Genomic DNA, 21,262 nt, shown 5'->3' on the forward strand with positions numbered 1-21,262 from the left:
AGATCTTTCTACAGGATCACCACTTTGACAAAACCACATCCACCATTCCAAGAGGACTGCAGCCACCATGTAATGAGACTGCTACCACCACCCTGACCAACAGGGTGTCAGGTCATATCCTGACTCCGGCAGTTTTAAGTCAGAGTTTCTGTCCTACTGCCTTTATTTTAATTTTCCTATTAAACTGTAGTTCTGGCTTGGAATCTCCTGCTGGTTTGCTTTCAAATAGTACACTCTGAGACCTACTAATTTCAAATTTCTTTGTTTTTCTTAATGGAAGCATACTCTTTATTATGTCATTATATTAATAACAATCTAAAGATTTAAAAACAAAAGATACAAACCTGTTCTTCTTCTGTAAAAGGTACAAGTGCCAGTGGTGGCAGGGGCTCCTCTTGTAAAATAGGCAAAAATTCCTTATCCAAAAGGTCTGAAGGTATCTGTATGAAAGAAAAAGAGCATTCTACTACATGCAAGTATTTCCACTTCAGGGATGATGCCACACACACACCGATTCACAAAAAATTTTTATTCTTCCAACTCTGTCTCCATCTACCCAATACTTCCAGTACTCTTATTGGGGGTAGGTATAACTGTGCTGCAAATTTACAACCCTCAGAAAAGAAGTTCTTATAAACAAGGCATCCAAAGCATCACGCACCAACAAGGCCACAGACATCAGAACTCAAGCTTACACACCACTGCAGCTGAAATCTGAATCAAGTGACACTTCATCTGTTAAATTAAAAACTATTGCTTTTAATTTCAACACATTTTTATTGCCAAATTTTTAATTATCAAAACTGCCACCTACAGCAGAGAGGTTGTATGGTTGTATTTGATTTGAAGTAAGCAACTCCAATTTATAACCAACCAGGAGAGTAAAAAAAAAAAAAAAAAATCAAAACCCAAACCACCACACCAAACCCAACCCAAACAAACAAAAAAAACAAGTACAAAGAAAGAAATTATATGTACAGATTACCTAGAGAACACTAATGATATAAACCAAAATAAATGTTAACATTAATTTTGAATCAGAAGCTCCATCAATAGTTGTGACCTTGAGAATGTGGACAAGAACCTCCAATCACATACAGCCAAGTGAGCTCTAATTATGACAACTGCTTCAAAAATACTTAGTTCATAACACTAAAGACATTTTTTCATTTAGATACATGCTAGCAGATGTCTTCCTGCTTTCAGTCAGTCTCTCTTTTAATTAGAGATGCAACAGCTTAAAAACATTGCTGACATCCACTAGCTGACTTGAACCACTGTCAGGAGTCCTTTCAGTCTGCATAACTAGAATCACTCAATACCCTGGAAACATGTGGATAGCAAAAGAAAGACATACTCTAATCATAATGCCCTTCTGGCAAACACATAAGAAAATATTCTTTTGGACCATTCATATCAGAAAACTTCCTGTAACACAGGATATTTGAGGGTTGTTCTGAATCAGCCCCAAGAGCAGAGGTCTCAGCATCATCTGACGTAACAAACACAAACTGCAAAAAACAATGACTTCTGACTGGCTGACCTATTCAAGCATAACATCAAGATTTAAACAGCAGTTTCCTGAAGTAGAACAGGACAATTCTGCATGTTAAAGCATGGCTTTAAGCTATACCACACTTAACAGACTGAGAAAAATCTTTGACATTCAATGCCCTTAGATCCATTATTTAAGCAATGCAGGGCTTCCAGTATTGTACAAGAATGTCAGCACAGCCAAGACAGGATACATGAAGTTGTGTGGGCACATCTCCATTCCAAGCTCAAAGCATAATCTCAACATAATTTCTTGCAGTCCCTCCTTCCCCCAAGGGATAAGCTCTCAGGGGCAGTCAGATCTCCAAGTCTGCTGCAACAATAAACCAACCACTGCCACCATCTAAAGAAAAACCCAATGTTTACAACTGCAAAATGTATTAATCATTTGCCTGAAAGATCTCTGAAATTTTGTATCATCTTTTACATCACTGAGAACCTTTGTCTGAAGTGAAACCAGAAGGAAGTTCTTGATTTTCTATACTGCTCTTATGCATTACATGTCATTGTTTCTGTGTCCCGATTGCCAGAGAAGGGAGCTACCTGAGGACTGCTCTCATTGGGCTAGTTACCTGTTAAAGTGAACTGACTTGAGATGGGATAGAGACCACCAGTTTTTTTTCAGATTATCTGCTCATATGATTTATTGCCTGACTTTGTAGCTGAATCAAATAACTATTATGCACTACATTAAATAAAATCCTACTGAGGCAAGCAAATCTGCACAGCTGCAAGGCAACTTTAACCCTCAGTCATCTGTGGCAGTGAGACTGAATATGGCAATCAGGTTTTTTTGTTCTCTGGGGTACAGGAAGTTACCCCCAAAATGGAAAATGGAAAAGAAAAAAAAAAAAAAAGAAAAAAAAAGAAAAAAAAAAAAAAAAAAGGCCATACACAAAAATACAAACAAACAAAACCCCCCCCAAAAACCGTGCATACATGAAAACCCCCACAATCAGCCCTCTTCAGTCCAGGATTGCAAGGAATATGTGATGTCCTTGTCCATAACCACAAAATACAATTCCTAATCACAAGACTGTCATTAGGAATACACACACAAGGCCACCTTCCTCTTCCTGCTCACCTTATTATCCTTTAGAAAAAGTGCCAACATTTCTTCTCTCCCATAGCGATAGTCTGCTAGTTTGTACTTCGGCAAAGCCGGAGACAGAGGAGGGGATGTCACACTCCCGCCACTAGACAAAGCTCGCAGCCTAAAAGAAAGCAGAAAAGCAATGAAAACTGAGTTGAGCATATCTTCACCTGTGCTACCATTCCTCTGCACATTTACAGATTTGACACAAACAAAATGAATACAATACTGAAAGTAAAGACATTAACAGTTCAGTTTAACTTTCAGTGCTTCAATACGAAAAGTGGAAGAACCCCCCTTGTTTCACCCACAACCAGGAAAGTAAGAAAGAAAAAAAATCCCACAAGCACATCAAGGAATTCAACTTGCCCCAGGAAAATGCTTATGTTGACTATACAGCAAGCCAGCTACACCCCCCATAAGCCTTGCCTAAGCTATTCACACAGGCTGCACACAAATCAGTGGGACATCTTAATGACAACTGCTTCCTTTTGCCAAGAAAAATTCTTACCATGCTAGAGAGTGCAGCAAATATTAAGCTAAGGAAATAGTTTATTCAGATGTTTCATGAAGTTTAACAGAACAGCACAGTAAATTTTATAACAAAGTTTCTTCTTGTGTCTCTGGAATCCTTCCTTATCATAAATTCCTTTTACACAAGTTAAAATTAATGGCTTTTATTTTTTTTAGAGTGCATGTAACATCTAACTTAGGGTATCAATAAAAGAAAAATAAAATTTAAAAAAATATATGTACAAAATATAGTGACACTCTACTTCAGAGACAATGGAAGCAGCAATCTAATAAATCTAATTTATGGTAACAGATAAATATGCTATTACATTGTTCTCATCCCACACAAGTAAGTTACTTGACTTCTTGCAGGTAGCATCTTACTGTTGTACATTATTCCCATTCTGCAGGTGAATTAGTCTCATTCTACATAGCTTCCTCAGCTACCCAAATACTTTGTTTTTTAAGTTTGAAGAATGTTTTACAAAAGGCTACGTGTGTCAAGAAACAAAACCCTGCCAATTTTCCTACATTCCCTTTGATGGGCAACTTAGACAAGTAGAACAGTAAAAGCTCTTCTCAGCAATCAAAAAATCCTTGGAAGGGAAGTAGCTCTAAATTAAAACAGTGATTCAGAGACTACCTTTCACCTAATTATTGAAGCATGCTTTGATTTGTTTTATTGTTCTTTAAACAGAAAAGAAGAAAAGCATTTGCAAGTCAAAAGCTGATCTTATTTTTTTAGTTTGGTGCCACCCCGTGGCAGTTCCTCTACATACCACTTCCAAACAAATTGTGCCTGCAGAAGAATTATTTAAAGGATTTGATGGCTCACTGCAATGTTCAGCACCAATCAGATCAAACATGACCCAGAGTTTCACTGTTAAGTGATACAGCAGCATACATGACAACATGACTATACCACAACCCAAAAGAAAAATTATAAATTTTATGTTCCATTATTCCTCCAAAAATACACTAATTCACTGAAGCATAATATATGCTTCCATACATAATCTAATCTGGTTTTTAAACTAACTGGAGAGTCACTATGACAGTCCTCTCACTGTGACACAGCAATTAAGTTACTGTTGAAATATGTGCTTTTTTTAGAATTGTCTTCCCCCTTTTCTTTTTTTAATATAACTTTGGCTTCCATCCATCAAGAATCTAATCATATCTGTCTCTTACACTGAAGAGCACTCCAGCCTGGTGGGTATATTTATAGATACTGATGAATTCATTCTTTAACTTTCTTTCATTCTAACAAAATAGACTGAGCTCTCATTGTTTCACAGGCTGCAAATCATGTCTTACTTCTTCACTGAATCCTCTCCAATTTCTGTATATTGTGTATAGAAATGTGTCAGCAAAAGTGAATGTATTCAAGTAACAGTTCTATCACATGCTATGCAGCAACTGTATTTCCTGTAACCACTCTACATTCCCATTCACACACTTGGACATCAATCACCCTTCAGAGACCACAACATTCACAATTCTTGTTTGTAACTGAAGTCACCAATATTTTAACAAGAAATTGGAACAAATACTGAATTATCACACCTGTGCAATTGCTCTTTAGCAAAAGCCAGGAGGACAATGCATGTCAGACAAGCTGTAAAACTAACAGCTGACAAAATTATATGACAGCATGGATTCCCTTGAACACAATAGCTCTCTTTTCCTGACACTTTTCAATACAAATGCACAGGACACTGACACAAAACTCACACTTTTACCATATTCCATACAGCAATTAGGTTTTTTAAAACTGGGGAAAAAAAAAGCTCGCTTAGCTATAGATTTAAGTATAGTGAGGAGAGTTTAAGAACTTCCTCATTAACATGCATCACATAGAAAGACTGAACAAGCACATCTTCAATTATTCTGTGCATACCTATGAGATCATAAACATTATTCTTCCTTCAAATGCTTGGCAGTAAGGTAAATATTATGCATTAACATAACAAAAATCCAACTCAATTCATACACAATGCTAATTCACAAAATGAAGACTAATTTTATAATATTGCTTTAGATCACAGGCCAGGAACTGAGGTGAAACAGGACAAAATAACATAGATATTATATCCCATTCAGTCCCATAATCAATTCTGCTCCAAAGGGCAAAAAATCCTTTTAAACAAGATCTGGAGTGTGACAAAACAGACAAAACTTACCATTCAGGCCCAAAGTTAAGTGTCTGAGTTTCTGCTGCCATTTTTTCCTGTTCTATTCCTCTTTTTTAAAAAGTGTGAACCTGAAAAATAAAGATATTTATTATGAAAACAGCTGGATTGATACAACCCTTCATAGATTAGTTCAAAATACAAAAGCACACTTGGTCATGCAAAGAAGTGAAAAAATTGACTACACTGATTTTTTTTTTTTTTGAAGGAATCCATTTCAGCTTTCCAACACAGATTGATTTAGTAATATAGGAGCAACTGCATGAAGATTTCTTCCTTAAATCCCTCTTTTAAAAGCTCAAACAGGACACTGGATTAGGGTGTCTGAGGAAACAATTTGTACAAACACGGAGAACTTGATGCATAATCCTCTAAGAACAGTAATGCTTAATTAACAGAATTGCCGCTTCCTGACAATTACAAGAGGATAAAAACCCCACTAGAATTACAGCAAGACAGATTTGCCAGCTGAGTGGCAGAGTATTCAAGAATTTTCCACTGCTCATTCTTGAAAAATAAGCCTTCTAAAGATTGAGTACATCCAATGCTACCAAATACTCCAAAATTCTGCAGGCAAATGACAATATTTTTTCATTCTTGGTTTTATTAAGTAAAAGAAATGCGTAACTTCAGACTTCAGCTGATTTCATTGCTACTAGCCAAGGTAGGTCCTGCAGACACTAGCAAAGCTCAAGTCAAGTTCCTACATATCCAGAGGGTATGGATAAGAGCAGATGAAGCCATACAGGAGGGAAAGAACAAGGGTATGGTAAGACTATGAACTTTTCCCTAACAGAACCGAGTCCAGCCCAGGCAGTTCTGGAGAAGTGTTTTTTCACACAATAAATAAAGCTCCTCTTTCCTTCCAGCAGAAGCCAAATCCAAATCTGCAGAGGTAGATAGTTTGGTTTTTTAAAAACCAAACACACTGTAGGTAAAGCCCAAGAAAAAGAATTTGAAGCATCATCTTCAGACACTGGTTGATTAGACTTCAAGAAGCCATAACATCAGAGAGGGAACTTTGCTGTATCAGAACCATATCCCTTAGCAGATTCAGGGACTAAATAAGGAACTTCATGAGTTTGTCTATACTTTGTATGAAAAGGTGATGAAAAAGAAAAACAAAATCCAGGGAGACAGAGGTGGAAAGGGCATTAGTTACTGCAAAAAAACAAAACAAAACTAAACAAAGGAAGTTTTTTTCTTATATCTATTCCACTCAAGTAATAATATTAAAGAAAATAAATCAAGATGCTCAAAGCGAGAAAATGACAAAACATGCTAAAACTAAATATGCTAAAATTGCTGGAGCAGATTTTACCCAAATACTTTGGGCATAAGATTACAAATGCTTATAAAACTCCCTGCAGTCTAAACCCACCAATTAACATTTGGCTTAGGTATTTTAACAACATGCTGTATCTTCTTTGTCCCATACACAAAGTAATTTATATACAAATCTTAATGTTTTTATTTTCACAATAATTATAGACAATTAAATGGAATTACCCCTACTACCTGCACCAAAAGCTAATACAAACATACCCAGATATTCTCACAGGCCTAGTCTGAGATTATTTTGGTCTGATCTGAGCTGCCTTTTTGAAGCAGCTGACAGCTCATTAGAACATTCAAGCTATATCCATTCACCATCCTGCAAATCAAAATATAAAGTGAGGTACCCAAAGACAACATGCAGCAGCCACAAGAGAAAATATTGTGGGGCAATTCAAGTAAACCATGATGCACACTTGGGGAGAAAGAAGCCTCTAACACAATTCCTAGTAGCCTTAATTGGATGGCTGTCCCTCCACTTCCTGCAATGCCTGTAATCCTTCTGCTGGGGGTGGTGCAGGGTGGAGAGGTTTCAGATCAATCCAGGAGCATCACCAGGTAACCTGGGATCTTTAACTCCTAACATCAAAGCTAGTCTAGTAGCAGTAATACCAAAAAGGCTGGCACTCAGGGTTAAATAACAAAAACACAGCTGAAAAACATCAGATACAAGGACAAAGCACTAAAACCCAGTTAGAATCAAGCCGTTTACTGGTTCAGGACCCACTCTTCAGCCTCTGCATTATCTTCCCAAAAAACTGAGGATGCTGTGTCATGTTTCTCTATTAGACTTCTAAGCAGTTTAGCACCTACAAGAATGCTAGTCTTATCCCAGTGAGCTGCTGAATGGCTTTCCCTATCCCTCATTTTGGCCCCTGCACTTTGTTTTGTGAACTCTCCCTCTTCTGTAGTGCACTCAGGTAAGTTACTCCACCCTAGAAGTTCTGACTGTATCAATTTTGAACTGAAAACAAGACAACTGTAAGTGAATGAAATTGTACTGAATACATCTCCTCCAAAACAGAATAAAACAGACATGCAAGAGATCTGAATAGGTGTGACAGGTGAACTGAACAGACAAGCTAGAAATAAAACACACATGAAAAAGAAATCACAGGCAAGGCTGAGAGAAAAATGTTGGGCAAGAAACACTCTGGAAATGGGCAATGATTTGGGAGGAGGAGGGCAGATAACAGGGAAAAGGCTCAGGAAAGCTAAGACAGCAAGTGCACCACAGGAAAACACTAAAGCCACATCAGAGCAGATGAAACAAAGGGAGTGGAAACCCTGTGCTGCTTCCGCTGGCTTTCAAAGTGGCAGCCAAAAGGGGAGAGCATGGAAGCCAGCCTGAGAGGAACCTCTGACAGTGACTGCACACCACACCTGGCTCGTGTGCAGGAGAAGCTGCACTAACTGGAAAGGCAAGTTGGAGTGGACAAGGCAGTACTCGCATCACAGGAGATGAAAGTCAGGGTGGAGCAAGAAAAAGGATGAGGAATTCAGAGACGGGAATGAATGATCAGGTCACAAACTTCACGCCTTTTGCTCAGCCAAAATGGTTAACTTATCACATCTTTATTATCTAGATCACTTTCTTGGGTCTTAAAATTCAATATTAATAACAGAAATGTTGATTTTTGTCTTTATTAAAATGCTGCTTCCTTACTAATCAAGAATGGCAAGTTACAAAAATAACATATACCATATAACATATAAATAATATCTACCTCCTTGATATAATTTGATGAGGGAAAAGCCCCTTTCTGAACAGCTAGTTTTGTGAGTTGAGGTCTTCTACAAATCAGAGGCTATTGATCAAGGAATCTCCACAGTACAGATTTTATATGGGCAGAGAGCACACAGACAGCCTCAAGCCGAGCAAGAAACTGAGGCAATATTTTGATAATGCCAAGTTAACACTGCTGCTCAGCCAAGGCAGCTAGCTGGTACTTCCCACCACTCCTCCAAACTGGAACATTTTTCCAAAGTTTTCTTCAAATAAGGTCAATACCTGATCAAGGTGTCAGTGCAACCCTACAAACAGTTGGGGTTTTCCTGCATATTTTTAGCGAAAAATGGAATTGGCTTGTAAACTGGAACTGGGACCCCATTCTCCTGAGGTGACAGCCACAACCAGCCACCAACCTGCTATCAACATGCAGGAGTGAAAAGAGAAGAAATCACATCAACCCCACCAACAACCTGCAGGCTGGCAAAGGGGAAAAAAGCCCCAATTTTGTCAGCTGTTTAATACCTTGAAAGTCAGAAGCCCACTCTCTGAACAGACACAAACTGTAATCTAATAACATGAAGCCTTTAAGTGGCTTTCACTCACAACTAACAGGTAATATTATATGTGCAGAAGCTGCCATCAGCAACACTCATTTCACTGGTTCACTTTAGGAACAATCGTTATTTTACCAAGCTTACAGTTTCTTAAATTATTTTTCAAGCTCAATACTTAGTACCTTACAAGTGTATTAAAGCTCTCAAACATCTGCTACAGACACAAGCCAGAACTTGATTCTACTAGCTAGATTTATGTGTTAAAATGCATAAGATGTTTCAGTTGAAGGTCTACAATGACTATGGGACATTTTGCCCCTAAGCTCAGGTATCTTATTTAAAACATACAGCTAGCTAATAAATATCAGACAAAAACTGTTTTGAGATTTGAAATATCAAAATTACCACGTTTTCCAGACTTTGCTCAACCTCACATAATTGCCATTAAGGTTCATTTGTTACTGATGGACACCTGCATTAAGATTTTCAGGCGATGTTGAATTCCTACATCTCCATTACAGAATTCTCTCAGCTAGTAGCATATGACTATCTGTCTCACCAAAATGTTCTGCTGTTCTGGGTAGAGACTAGCAAGACAGAAGTTCTTAGCATTCCAAGTTAAGCCTAGGCAATGGCTGCATTCAGGTCTGACCATCTAATCTTTTCTGAAAAAAAAAAAAAAATTTGGATTGTCATTGCAATTTATAGCTTTGGGGCCACTGTGTGCTTAGGTTTTTAATTAACTTTGGAAACCTAAACCTTGAAAAAAAATATACCACTGATCCTTCCTATACACAGCTATTTTATTTTTAAATGGTCTACTCTTTGATCAGAGATGTTTAGGAAGAAAAGTATCTTTTCCTTTCAAGGTAGTTCTGTTGCTGCTGTAGGTCTGAAAGAGTCTTTTAAACCTAGACACTGGATGAAAATGTGAGAACCAAAAACCACAACAGAAACCCAACATGAGCAGACTTAAGTGCAAGGAAATGAGTTGTCCTTAAATAAATGTGGAGAAGGAATTTAACAGCAGTGTTCCACCATTCAACAGCAACATTACATCAAGATGAGAGAACTTCACCTTCCACAGGCAATAAAACATTCCACAGACAGCTACTAGAGCTAGCTAATGTCAGTGCCAGTAACTGTGTTTTAAAAAAAATTAACAGGTTGACTGAATAATTAATGCTGATTTTCTCTAATTCTTGAAATATTAAGAATGATCCACAACTGTATGCAAGCCACCTTTGAAGTATAATGGTAAACAGGATGACTGAGGTGGCTACACAACCTGTTTGATATTATTCACTGGCCAAATCAGACAACACTGATTAAAGGACACTGACATAATTAAGGCCAGGTAACATAGATTTATGGAAGACATGCAATCAAAATATACTTTTCTAAGAACAGAAATGTCATTGCTTGAGCAAGTAGATAAATTCTAACTTCTACAAAACATTTCAGTTCAGTAGAAAGGACAAAATCATTCAGAACCACACAAAAAGTCTCAAATCATCACAACCTAAGTTGTCTTCTCTTCTAAAGAATCTACAACAATCCATCTCAGACAGAACAAAATTCTCAAAACCAAGTAAGAGGTAAGAAGCTATCTTCTACAGAGTCTGTAACACTGGCCACCCAACTTCTAAAATGTAAGGATGACAAACATGGATATGGTAAATAATGGAAATGACACATCATCAATAGTACCACCATGAATTATTCAATGACTCAGTCCAGTATAGCAGGTTGCACTGAATAAGGCAAAGTCAAGAGACTCACAGGCAGAAGACACAGGTGATATATAAGCAATGCAAGACTATTCTGGAAAAACACAGTCCTGAAACCATGCTGAAATGTATTACATTAATCAACTGAAAAGGAATATATGATACAACATTGACTAGAAGAGCTAACAAAAAAACATTTAACCCAGGAAAACAAAAATGCAGAGTAAATATATGCCAAATTTTACCACTGATGGGATACAGTGTCCTTTCTCCTTTAAGAGGCAAAAGATCAGGTGTTCAAAAATTGATAGAATCTGACAGACATGCCCTACAGTGAGAAGAAAAAACACCAACAACATACTAAAGCTCTATTTATTGAGCTTTGAGAAAAAATTAAGTACCTTAGCCTGTAAATGATCACTCAGGTAAAAACATCAGAAGACCCAAGTTTATTCAGTGAAGGGACTAAAGCAAGACATTCGGAGATAATCAACAAAGTTAGCTGGTTTTAGATCAACGTAAAAATATTTTCTAATAAGTATGTTCTAGTTAAAACAAAAAAAAAACCACAAAAAAAAACCAAACAAACAAAAAAAAAAAAAAAAAAAAAAACCACTATTAGTCACATTATACAAGATGCCAGACAAGTCACAGGAGTCCCTTCTGGCTTACCAAACCTGATTCCTGATAAAGGCATGAATTTTCCAAGGCCTATCTACCCACACACCAGAAAGATTTTTCCTAAGGGAGCAATGTCCAAAACATCCACTTCTCCAGAAACTATGCCTCTATTATTACACTTACATTTCTAGATCTCTTGAAGTCTTATAACCTCCCTGTCCCAAATCCTTGACAAAGTATTTAAATCTCTTGGTAGTTTCTGATCAAAAATTGTCCATGACTACCTCAAATGGCACGTTCAAACTGGCACTCCCCTGTTCACTGCACAGGTGCACCTAAAGCTTTATGGAGCACCTCAGCTTGCAACATGTTGCACCCTAGTCAGGAAGGACAAATACAAGTAGGCCTTCAAGGACAGAACTGACACAGGAGACTATAAGACCTATACACCTAATAACCAAATCCAAGAAAAATTTAAAACATTAAGTAACACAACTCCAAATGTTCTCCTCCTTTCCTACCTACTATTGCAAACTTGGTGGTTAGATGTAGGCTGGAGAGCTTTCCACTTCTTGCTTCACCTGCACACAGCCAAATGTGAATGATTTTCCCACTTCCTCCACCAGAACACAGCGTGACCTCCACCTTACCAGACTCCCAGCCAAAGGCAGACACCAGCGATTAAGCTCCAAGCAGAGTCAGGGAACCACACCCTTGGCCTTGCCACTGGCTGGAACACAAATGCTTCTCATTCCAAATCCTATCCCAAAATCCTGCCAGAGCTCACTTTTCAGCTTAAAAAAAAAAAAAAAAAAAATCACTTCCAGATCTGCCTAACTTGTACATGGAAACTTGCTGGTAGATAACCATTTCATCTGTGCCCTTCCACAAGGCACTACAGACCAAGATGCCAAGTCTGTCTACCTGCTCCCCAGCAGGGCCAGAAGCCAGACTGTGAAAGCAACCAAAACCCCACTGCACCACCTCTCTCCCACTCATCACACACATTATATAGTCCATACATATTTTCAAAGTGGAAGAACACAGCTTTGGACTACATTCACTGACAACAATCACTGAATTAAGAGATCTGGGTTGCTGAGAGGGTTCAGGGGTTTGTTTCTAACATGTCATTTAAATAACCAGCTTCTTTGGGCTTTGGAAATTCTCTCCCTCCCCTCCCACCCTGTTCCTTAAGGTTTCCTGCTCATGCAGACATCCTATACTTCAGGAAACAAACATTCAATAGTGAGTGTTTAATAAATATTCTAACAGAGAGAATCAGCATGTCTATCAGACTGCATACTACATATGAACTACAATACTTTTTAATAGCTTATCAATTTTTGCAAAATTTGCTAAAAAAATTCATTTATTTTGATCTAAGAACAGTGTCTTTGTAAATTGACTTGTGATGTTAGCCTGATCCTGGCCTTAGTACACTCAAAACTTAGTATAACATAGAAAATCACATATGCAGATGATTCAGCATTAACTAAGCCTACCATAAAACCTTCCACTGGTTTTAATGGTGGTTGAATGGGGCCTCTGATTTATTAAGTTATGAAATGTTTTTACATAAAAACCTTGCCATATGCTATTCCATGATCAGCCTCACTCACTTTCTGTCACACACAGTCTAACACTGACGTCAGCCCTGCTTTGTGCAAGAGGCTGGAGCAGACAACCACCAAAGGCTCTTCCAACTAAATCATCCTCAGATTCTAACACAAGGGGCTCAAAAAATCAGTTTATAAATCCATTATTTGCTAACCAAACCAACTCCTTGCCACATGACATTCTGACTCTAAGGCTGAAGGCACATAAATTCAGCTGTTCAGCTACCTATCATCACAAAACTTCACCCAAAGTCATCTCAGCAGTGTCCAGAGTGTATCTCTTCCTTGTTTCTTCCAGTCTCAACAGACACACCACATATGGATTCCATCTGCTTTCACCCAAACTGATCTACCCATGGACAAGCCGGTATCTTTATGATAAAATACTACTAACAGAATGCAATTTACATTTATTGTCAAGAAGGGAAGGCACATAAAAAACCTGTTTCATTGTAACCAGAACCTGAAACAAGTATTTCTCTACTGAATAAAAAATTTCAAGTAACAAAACATTTCACAAACTGCAGTGCATCATGATTATTTTCACTGGAATTATAACTATTTAACAGTACAAAAATAACTTTCTAACCAGTTTTTGTAACTGTATGTGTAAGCTTGTTTATCTGTTTATAATGACAAACTACACATAGAAGCAGACCTACTAAAGCCATCAAGTTCTTGTTCTTTATTTCCCTAGATTATTTAAACATATGGCCAAAGAGAGAATTATGATAATTCACTGCTTTAATAACTGAGATGATCAAAAATTAGTAAGTGGTCCAAAAAGCAGTCAACAACACAGAATTTTAAAGCAATTCTCTAAATATCCATCAAAATTTTTCATTGACCTACACACTCTACAACCTCTACATAGCTCATGGGATTCCTTCTGCTTTTCTCTATAATCCTGAGGTCTATATATCCAGCTTCTATATATTAAAAGCTTTAAGGATTACAGGATAGGCTCACTCCTGAAAAAACACACTTTCATTTCATGCTTGGGAAAAACCTCAGATGCATCAAAACAATTCTATGCATCCTTCCCATTAAAAAAAGAAGAGAGGCAAAGAAAAAATTCAATGGCAGCCTAGTTTCCCATGCAGGCATCAAGCCATCTCTACATTGTCTAAATTCAAGGAATGCTTAATCACCTTTAGAGGAAATGGAATGAAAGCCCTCCCTCTGCAAAAAAAGAGAAGTGGACACATTTTGTAATCAAAACACAGTGGCAATCTCAGCTCCTAACAAAGCAATGCAAAGACCTCAGCCTGCTACAGTCTCCAGCTGCCATCTGAGCTAAACATAAAAAAATAATGGTATTAAACATCCCCATGATGAACTGGTTATATATATCCACACACATATTACCACCAACCACAAGGGGGCCAATGCCATACAGACCTTGTCACTTAAAGCACTTAATTCTTAGCTCCATCCATAACTTAGGCACACCTTGAGCAAACTCGCTAAGTTTTCTCACTTCTGGTGATTTTCAAGCCAGATCCTTCATGCAAACAAAACAAAACAAAATAAAAAAAAAAAAAAAGCTCCGGAGTTCAGAGCAAGAGATACAAGGAGAGACTAAGCTGGGCTGGAAACTGACTTCATTCCCTAAAGAGCAAACTCCATCCCCCTGCAGCATTTCACACACCTTGCATTTCAAATGTCACTCTATGAATTAAAATAAATTGATGAGAAAACCACACAAAGCAAGAGTCTCTTTCAAGGCAAATGCTTCCTCAGTAAACAAAGAAAAAGGTTTCTCCTCACCAAGGCATCCAATGGCTCTCTAGCAAGCTCTGTAGGGAGAAGGCTCCCTTGCTCTGCCCCATGGTTCTATCTATAATCATGAATTATGTATAGTTTATCTCCACTAATCTTTGAGCAGAAGCACTGAAGGGGAAAAAAGTGAGAAAAAACCAAAAATTAATAAAAAACTGCTAGGAAATGGATTTGTTTTTTTCCTAAATCAGACTATGAGAGAACTTAATACCATACTTTGAAGAGTCATAGGGAAGAATGTTAAAGACTTCAATGAAAGAATAAGAAACATATATATGACAGTAACTTGAACTTGCAAGACCAGACAAAAGTAGGCAAAATCAAATTTTCACTTACATTATCACAGGGATCATACTTTTAGTTTACTGTATGTTTTAGAAACACAAGCAAAAATGCTAACAGGAGCACCTGAGGATATTTTACAATCCTCAAGGTCAACACCTGTAACAAAAGTAAGAGTCCAAGTTTTCATTGTGGTATCAAATTTTTTTTAGGCACCCTTTGAAACAATTAATTGCTGCTCCAAAAACACATCACGTTTTAGTTCTATGCTCCTGCTTTCAAACACAGGCTCAAGAAACCATTCAGAAAAAGGCCCCAAAAGAAATACAGTGACCAGGTGTCCTCAGGCATATTCCTGTATCCAGGGGCTGGGAGAACCTGAGGAGCTCTTAAAACCATTCAACCCCAGTATTTACCCACAATATTGTCAGATACTGAGCAGTTTATCAAAGTCTCAACATAAAAGGTGACATCCAACTTCCAGGGCTAAAATTCTGCCTCCTCTTTAATCCAGCAGACTATTAGACAGAAACTTTGTTTTTTATAATCACACATTCATTCAGAAATTAACACCAACACACAACCACTGGCATCAACTGACTTGTAGAACTACATGAACCTGGGGAGCAAAGCAGGTGCAGAAGGGGCCATGGACACTCAACATTTCTGCTGGCACCCCCAGGATTAATTAGGTCACACATTTTCACACCAGCATCAGCTAACTGCTCAAAGGATACCTATACAAATGCATGGCAAGAAAACCAACACCTCGTAGCAATAAAGCTCTTATTATCCACTGCAGTCACCACCCAATAACAAAACTTAAAAATACCAAAACAAAGCTTTTGTTGGTGACAACTGCAACCAATTTTGTTTACAAAGGTTTCCAATTATCACACTGTGTATCAACCAAATGCTCCATTCACAGAACAGCAAATTAATTTTTGTTTATTAAAGAGTTTCTTAAGAACAAAAGCAACTAGCAGAGTCATAAGAAAAAAAAAAAAAAATTCACACGTACTTTCCAGGAACTTGCCCAAGTCAGCTCCTGAAGCAAGAAAATAAAACGTGCAGCAAGAAGTTAGAGGAATATAATCAGAATCCAAAAGTCCTTTCCCCGCCCACCCAAGCAAACAGATATTCAGGAATTACAGTAAAAGCAGCACACCACAAACGTTGAACTGAATGTTACTGGGGGAAACGTGGATTTTTATTGCAGAAACACTACTGGGCAAGTAGTGTTGGCCTACACCTTGTGTCAATTCAAAGTGCAATCACAGAGAACTGAAAGAGCCATAAGTGCTCTGTTGACACTGAAACTACTTGTCTTGGATCAATACCAAACGTACACAATTCTGATCGATGCTCTCTTCAGCCTGCCAAGGCTTCTCCAGTCAAACACTGCCGGTCACCGCTGCTCCCAACACCCTGCTGCCTGCGCGGGGGAAGGCTCGGAGCTCCCTCCTTCCTCGGCCAGTGCAACCCGACAGGGCCGGGCGTGCTCGAAGCGGGGCTCACCGCGGCGCTCCCGCTGGGCTGGGAGGGGACGAGCGAGTTCACAAGGGTCAGTGCGAGGGGAGACGGCCCCGGAGGGCGGTGAGGAGCGGCGGGCGCCCCGCCGCCGCCTGACAAGTAGCAAGGACCCGCATGGAGAGCTCAAGGCCTGCTCGCCCCGGCTCCAACGACCCCTGCAGAAGCCCATGGGGAGCGCAGGGGGGTCCTCCAGGCGCACCCCCCCACCCCCCTGGGCGGCCTCGCCTCCCCGTTAGGCCGCGGGGCGCCTCGGTGCTGCGGCAGCCGAGGCGGACAGGAGCCGCCGGCAGGGCCGGTGGTCAGACGGGGCGCGCGGCGGCGGGGGCGTGGTGGGGACGGCCGGGGCAGCGGCGGGGCTGGGCGGCGGCGGGACGGCGTTACCTGCGCTCCCGGGCGGAGAGTCCCTCACAGCCGCGGCGGCTCCTCAACCCAACAACACAAGATGGCGGGTGCGCCGCCACGCAGCGTCACGTGAGGGTGAGGCCACGCCCCCCCGGCCCCGCCGCGGGACCCGGATGAAGCAGCGGCGCTTCCCGCCCACCCTCCGTGTGACGTCATCTCGGAGAGGGGCGGGTCTGCAGCGCCCCCTGCCGGACGCGCGAGCCCGCCGCAGCAGCACCCCCACCCCTTCCCCTGACAGCCCTGAGGGGAGAGGGCGCTGGAGGGAAATGCCTGCGCCGGGGGTCCCCGCGCCTCCCGCCCTCCCCAACCCCCGCTAACCAAACCACTGCGTCAGTTCCCCTTGCACTCGGCACTGGTAAGGCCACACCTTGAGTCCTGTGTCCAGTTTTGGGCCTCTCAATTCGGGAAGGATATAAAGGGGCTGGAGCATGTCCAGAGAAGGGAACGAAGCTGAGGAAGGGTTACAGTCTGACGAGGAGCAGCTGAAGGAGCTGGGGGCGGGGCTCAGCCTGAAGAAAAGGAGGCTCAGGGGGGCCCCCCCTGCTCGCCACAGCTCCCGATGACAGGAGGGTACAGCCGGGGGCTGGGCTCTGCTCCTAGGGAACAAGGGACAGGACAGGAGAACATGGCCTTATGCTGCAGCAGGTGAGGTTTAGGTTGGACACTCGAAATTCTTCACAGAAGGGATAATTAGACATTGGAAGGGGTTGTGAAGGGAGGTGGTGGAGTCACTGTTTCAGGAGGTGTTCAATGAGAATGCCTGGACTTGGCACTCAGTGCCCGGGTCTGGTTGATAAGGTGGGAATCAGTCACAGGTTCAACTGGATGATCTCAGAGGTCTTTTTCAACCTGAATGATTCCGTGATTCTGCCCCCCTCTTGCCACGGTCTTACACACACACACACACACACACACACACAGAGGCAGCCTCAGCAGTGCAGTGTGGCTCCCAGCCTTATCTCTTCCTTCTATGTGGTTCCATGAGGCAATCCAGCTTTATCGGTGGCCACGAGAATCTCTGTGAGGAGCCACCATGTGTGAGCACTCACAGTGCTCAGGCACCGAGGGCTGGACCTGCTCTTGCCCGGGCACTGGAGGAGCCCTGAGGACACTTTGCCGTGGGAGTCACCCTGGGAGGCAGCGGCAGCAGCTGCTGTTGCTGCTGACAGAGAAAGGGCATTAGATGATACATATTTTGACTCTTCTGATGGAAGAATCAGCAGCTCAAGGCAAACTTTCTTCAGCTAAAAATACCAGTTTATTTTTAGTCCCCAAACCCATATTAGTACATGAGGCAGAATAGACCCATGTGGTTCCTTCAGCGTAAAAAACTATTCTTGGCTGTTACGCATTGCTGAAGGTATAACCGTTTTCAGCTGAAACAGTTTCACTCTAATCATGATGTCAGCCACAACCCATGTAGCTTTCTCCATCCTTTTCTAGGTGAACAAATACTTGTCATTGTGTACTGAATGACAGCCAAAAATGATGCAACAGTGAATACTAGTGATTCTTATGAGCTAACGGGTTGAAAGCCTGTAATTCTTGGGGCTTATTTTTAGCTGAGAGCTACATAGGACTACCTCACCCAAAAAACCTAGAATGGAATTTCTCCATTAGGAGGCTGGTATGGAAAAGCAAAGCTCCCTAGAAAAGGGCTGGCCTCTGATAAGCTGCATTCAGTTCCCCTGGTTGTTGTCACACAGCTTGAGCCAATACTAATAATGATAAAGAGAGGGTGGGAGGGAGACTGATGCATTTCAAGCTGTCAGTGAGAACTTCCAATTTCATTGCAGAAGCAGCTGTGCCTTGTTATTCTACTTATCAAATGTGAGTTTGAGCACTCAAAAATATTTTCACATGCTCTAAGACAACCTTTATCTGAGATGGAAGATGTTCAGCATTTGTGGAAATTTTTTTATCCCAGTTAACACAAACATTATATTACTGAGACAAAAAAAAAAAATCAAATTCAAGAAGCATCTGAAACATTCCTCATCTGCAGAACTTGGCATTTCTGTAAAATACCTCAAGGAAACTCAGATGACAATCTTTTGGTAATAGTAGATGCATCTTAAATCTTCCACAACTCATTCAAGCAGAACAGAGAGAATCTCATGAAAATTCAAGACTGTACCCGTGCAGTAAAATTCCTGCATGGCTCAATGACAGAATGTCAGCTGATATTGTGTAGGTGTGAAATCACCCCAGCAGCCAGTCTGGGCACCAAGGGCATGATGTACTTCAGAGCCCTGGATTACTGTGCCAATTCATTCACACTATTAAAAACCCAAGTGCAGGGAAGCTGCATCCCCAACAAACTATAAACTTTCCTTACTAATCCCTTGTTTTCACCCATTCTGGCTTGGAGGCAAGAGCCCGCCTCCCTCAGTACACTGGTCGAGCTATGAACACAGAGCACAGCTTTGAAATGATAAATAATGATCACAAAGCAGCCCAGAAGGATGTGTCAGAGTCATGTTTCCCCTTGGCACTCCTGCATTTTGTTACTTGGAAAAGTGGTTCCCCTGTTTGTTGAAATAACCAGGGATTTTGTCTGGGAAGAGTCAATATGTTCTCAGCAGCCTCTGTTTTCCATGTCCTCATTTGTCACATCCCTAAAAATAATGAAAACAGCAGCAAAGCAGGCAAACATCCAACTGCAGTTTTTAAAGTCAGTCACTTCAATGCATCTGTCACCTCAGGTGGCTTGTGCTGAAAGACAGAATACCACAAACAAGCTGCTACTTCTGCAACCCTCAATTACTTCTGGATGTCTTGGGTTTATTTGGACACTCCTATAAGGTTAAAAATGTTATTTTGTCACCTTAAGCCTCACACATAAGCCCCAAACCCTGAGCCAGGAAGAACTTGATCACACCATTTCTCTTTCTCTCCACTGTGACCACACTGAGTTCTTTAGGTGAGACTTCCTGCTGCCATAGGCTGTCCCCTGCGGCCAAAGGCAATGACTGTGACAGGAGCATCCTTGAGAAATCCACTGCAATCTGAGCATCCAGACAGGCTGAACCCACCCTCGGTGCTGGCTCAAGTGCTAGTGACTCCTGTATTGCATTTTACCTACTCTGGGCAAACTAATGTTTTGTGAAACAAAATCCCTTCAGGGATCAAGGACTACCTGAAGTTCCCATTCTAGATGAATGACTTGAGGCAAGTATTTATCCCTTCTGAGAAAGACCACTAAGTGCAACAGGTTTTTCATCAAGCTCCTCTACTTGCCATCACCAACTTAAGAGTCACTTGTGGCATGTCAGAAATACCAGAGAGGCGTTAATATATACCAGCAGGCACCACTAAAGAGAGCTGGGATTGCCAGGACCTTTGAGAGCCACCTGTGGTGACTCAGGCATAAAAGGACAGAACATCAAGGATTGTAGTAGATAAATTACAGGTAAATACAACTAAGTGTTTTCACATGGTTTTAGGTGGGAGATACAGCTGGGCAACTTCTCTTTAGTACTTCTGCATAACCTAATGACACTTAGCTAATCCAATAATTGCCAGTAAAACAGAACAATTTAGAAAGCAATTAATTTCCCAATGTCCATTTTTGCAAAGCTGATTTCAAAACACACATTGCTGCAACTTCCAAATAAATGCACATCCAAAAGCACTTATTGTTCACTGCACTGAATGCAGGGCCCAACTAACAGCACCTGTTTGAATTGAACAAAACCATAGACAATGCTCATTTCCTTACTGAAACTTGTCAGCTGGAGTTGACTCAATTCTATTAAAATAAAACCACTGAAAACCTTTTTTCACCCTCTTCTCCTGCAGCTCTGGACTCCTTACCCAGCTGCATGTGCAAAGCAGTACAACCCAGCAGTGCTTGCTATGCTGTAAAGAAAAAACAAACAAACAAAAACCAAACCAAAAAAACCAAACAAAAAACAACAAAATATAAATCAAGAGCTGCAGTGTCACAATTTTCCTGGGGAAATAGAGACTAAGGAATCTTCACCCAGATATCACCTGACCTCTGAGACCTGAGGACTCATAGACACAGTGAACGTATTGGCACAGAGCAGAGCTGCATGGGATAAAATATTTATATCAATGAATATAAATATTTATATTCATCTATATAAAATATAGAAGAATATAAATACTTCTGTTTCATCACTGGACCTGAAACAAGGCATGGTTAAACCTCTACCTGAACCCCCTTCTCAGTGTGGCCATGCCAGCAAAGCTTAGCAGATCAGCAATTGTAGAAACAAAATGCTTGGAGACATATTTTCAGGTATCCATGTATTTTTCTTTTTTCTCCCTTAATAAAGGCAGAAGCAGGAAATG

General features: G+C 40.6%; 1 protein-coding gene across 14 annotated transcripts in view; it reads right to left on the bottom strand.

Moving 5' to 3' along the window:
• GIGYF2 (GRB10 interacting GYF protein 2) overlaps positions 1 to 17,018 on the bottom strand; it is a 74,006-nt gene extending 56,988 nt beyond the window's left edge. For 7 of the 14 annotated variants that reach the window (XM_053952280.1, XM_053952276.1, XM_053952275.1 and 4 more), the window contains exons 1-4: positions 16,029 to 16,851; positions 5,344 to 5,423; positions 2,639 to 2,768; positions 345 to 440 (exon numbers count right to left, since the gene is read on the bottom strand). In XM_053952280.1, the coding sequence (XP_053808255.1) occupies positions 345 to 440; positions 2,639 to 2,768; positions 5,344 to 5,384 (267 nt within the window). In that variant the 5' untranslated portion in view covers positions 5,385 to 5,423; positions 16,029 to 16,851. Of the gene's footprint in view, positions 1 to 344; positions 441 to 2,638; positions 2,769 to 5,343; positions 5,424 to 9,532; positions 9,619 to 14,713; positions 14,733 to 16,028; positions 16,852 to 16,921 lie in introns of those variants that run through there. The other 7 variants (XM_053952269.1, XM_053952272.1, XM_053952271.1 and 4 more) reach the window with 7 other exon arrangements.
• Positions 17,019 to 21,262: the final 4,244 nt, after the last annotated feature.

Source organism: Vidua chalybeata, chromosome 10 (genome assembly GCF_026979565.1).
Source record: "Vidua chalybeata isolate OUT-0048 chromosome 10, bVidCha1 merged haplotype, whole genome shotgun sequence".
In the NCBI taxonomy this organism is placed as follows: Eukaryota; Metazoa; Chordata; class Aves; order Passeriformes; family Viduidae; genus Vidua; species Vidua chalybeata.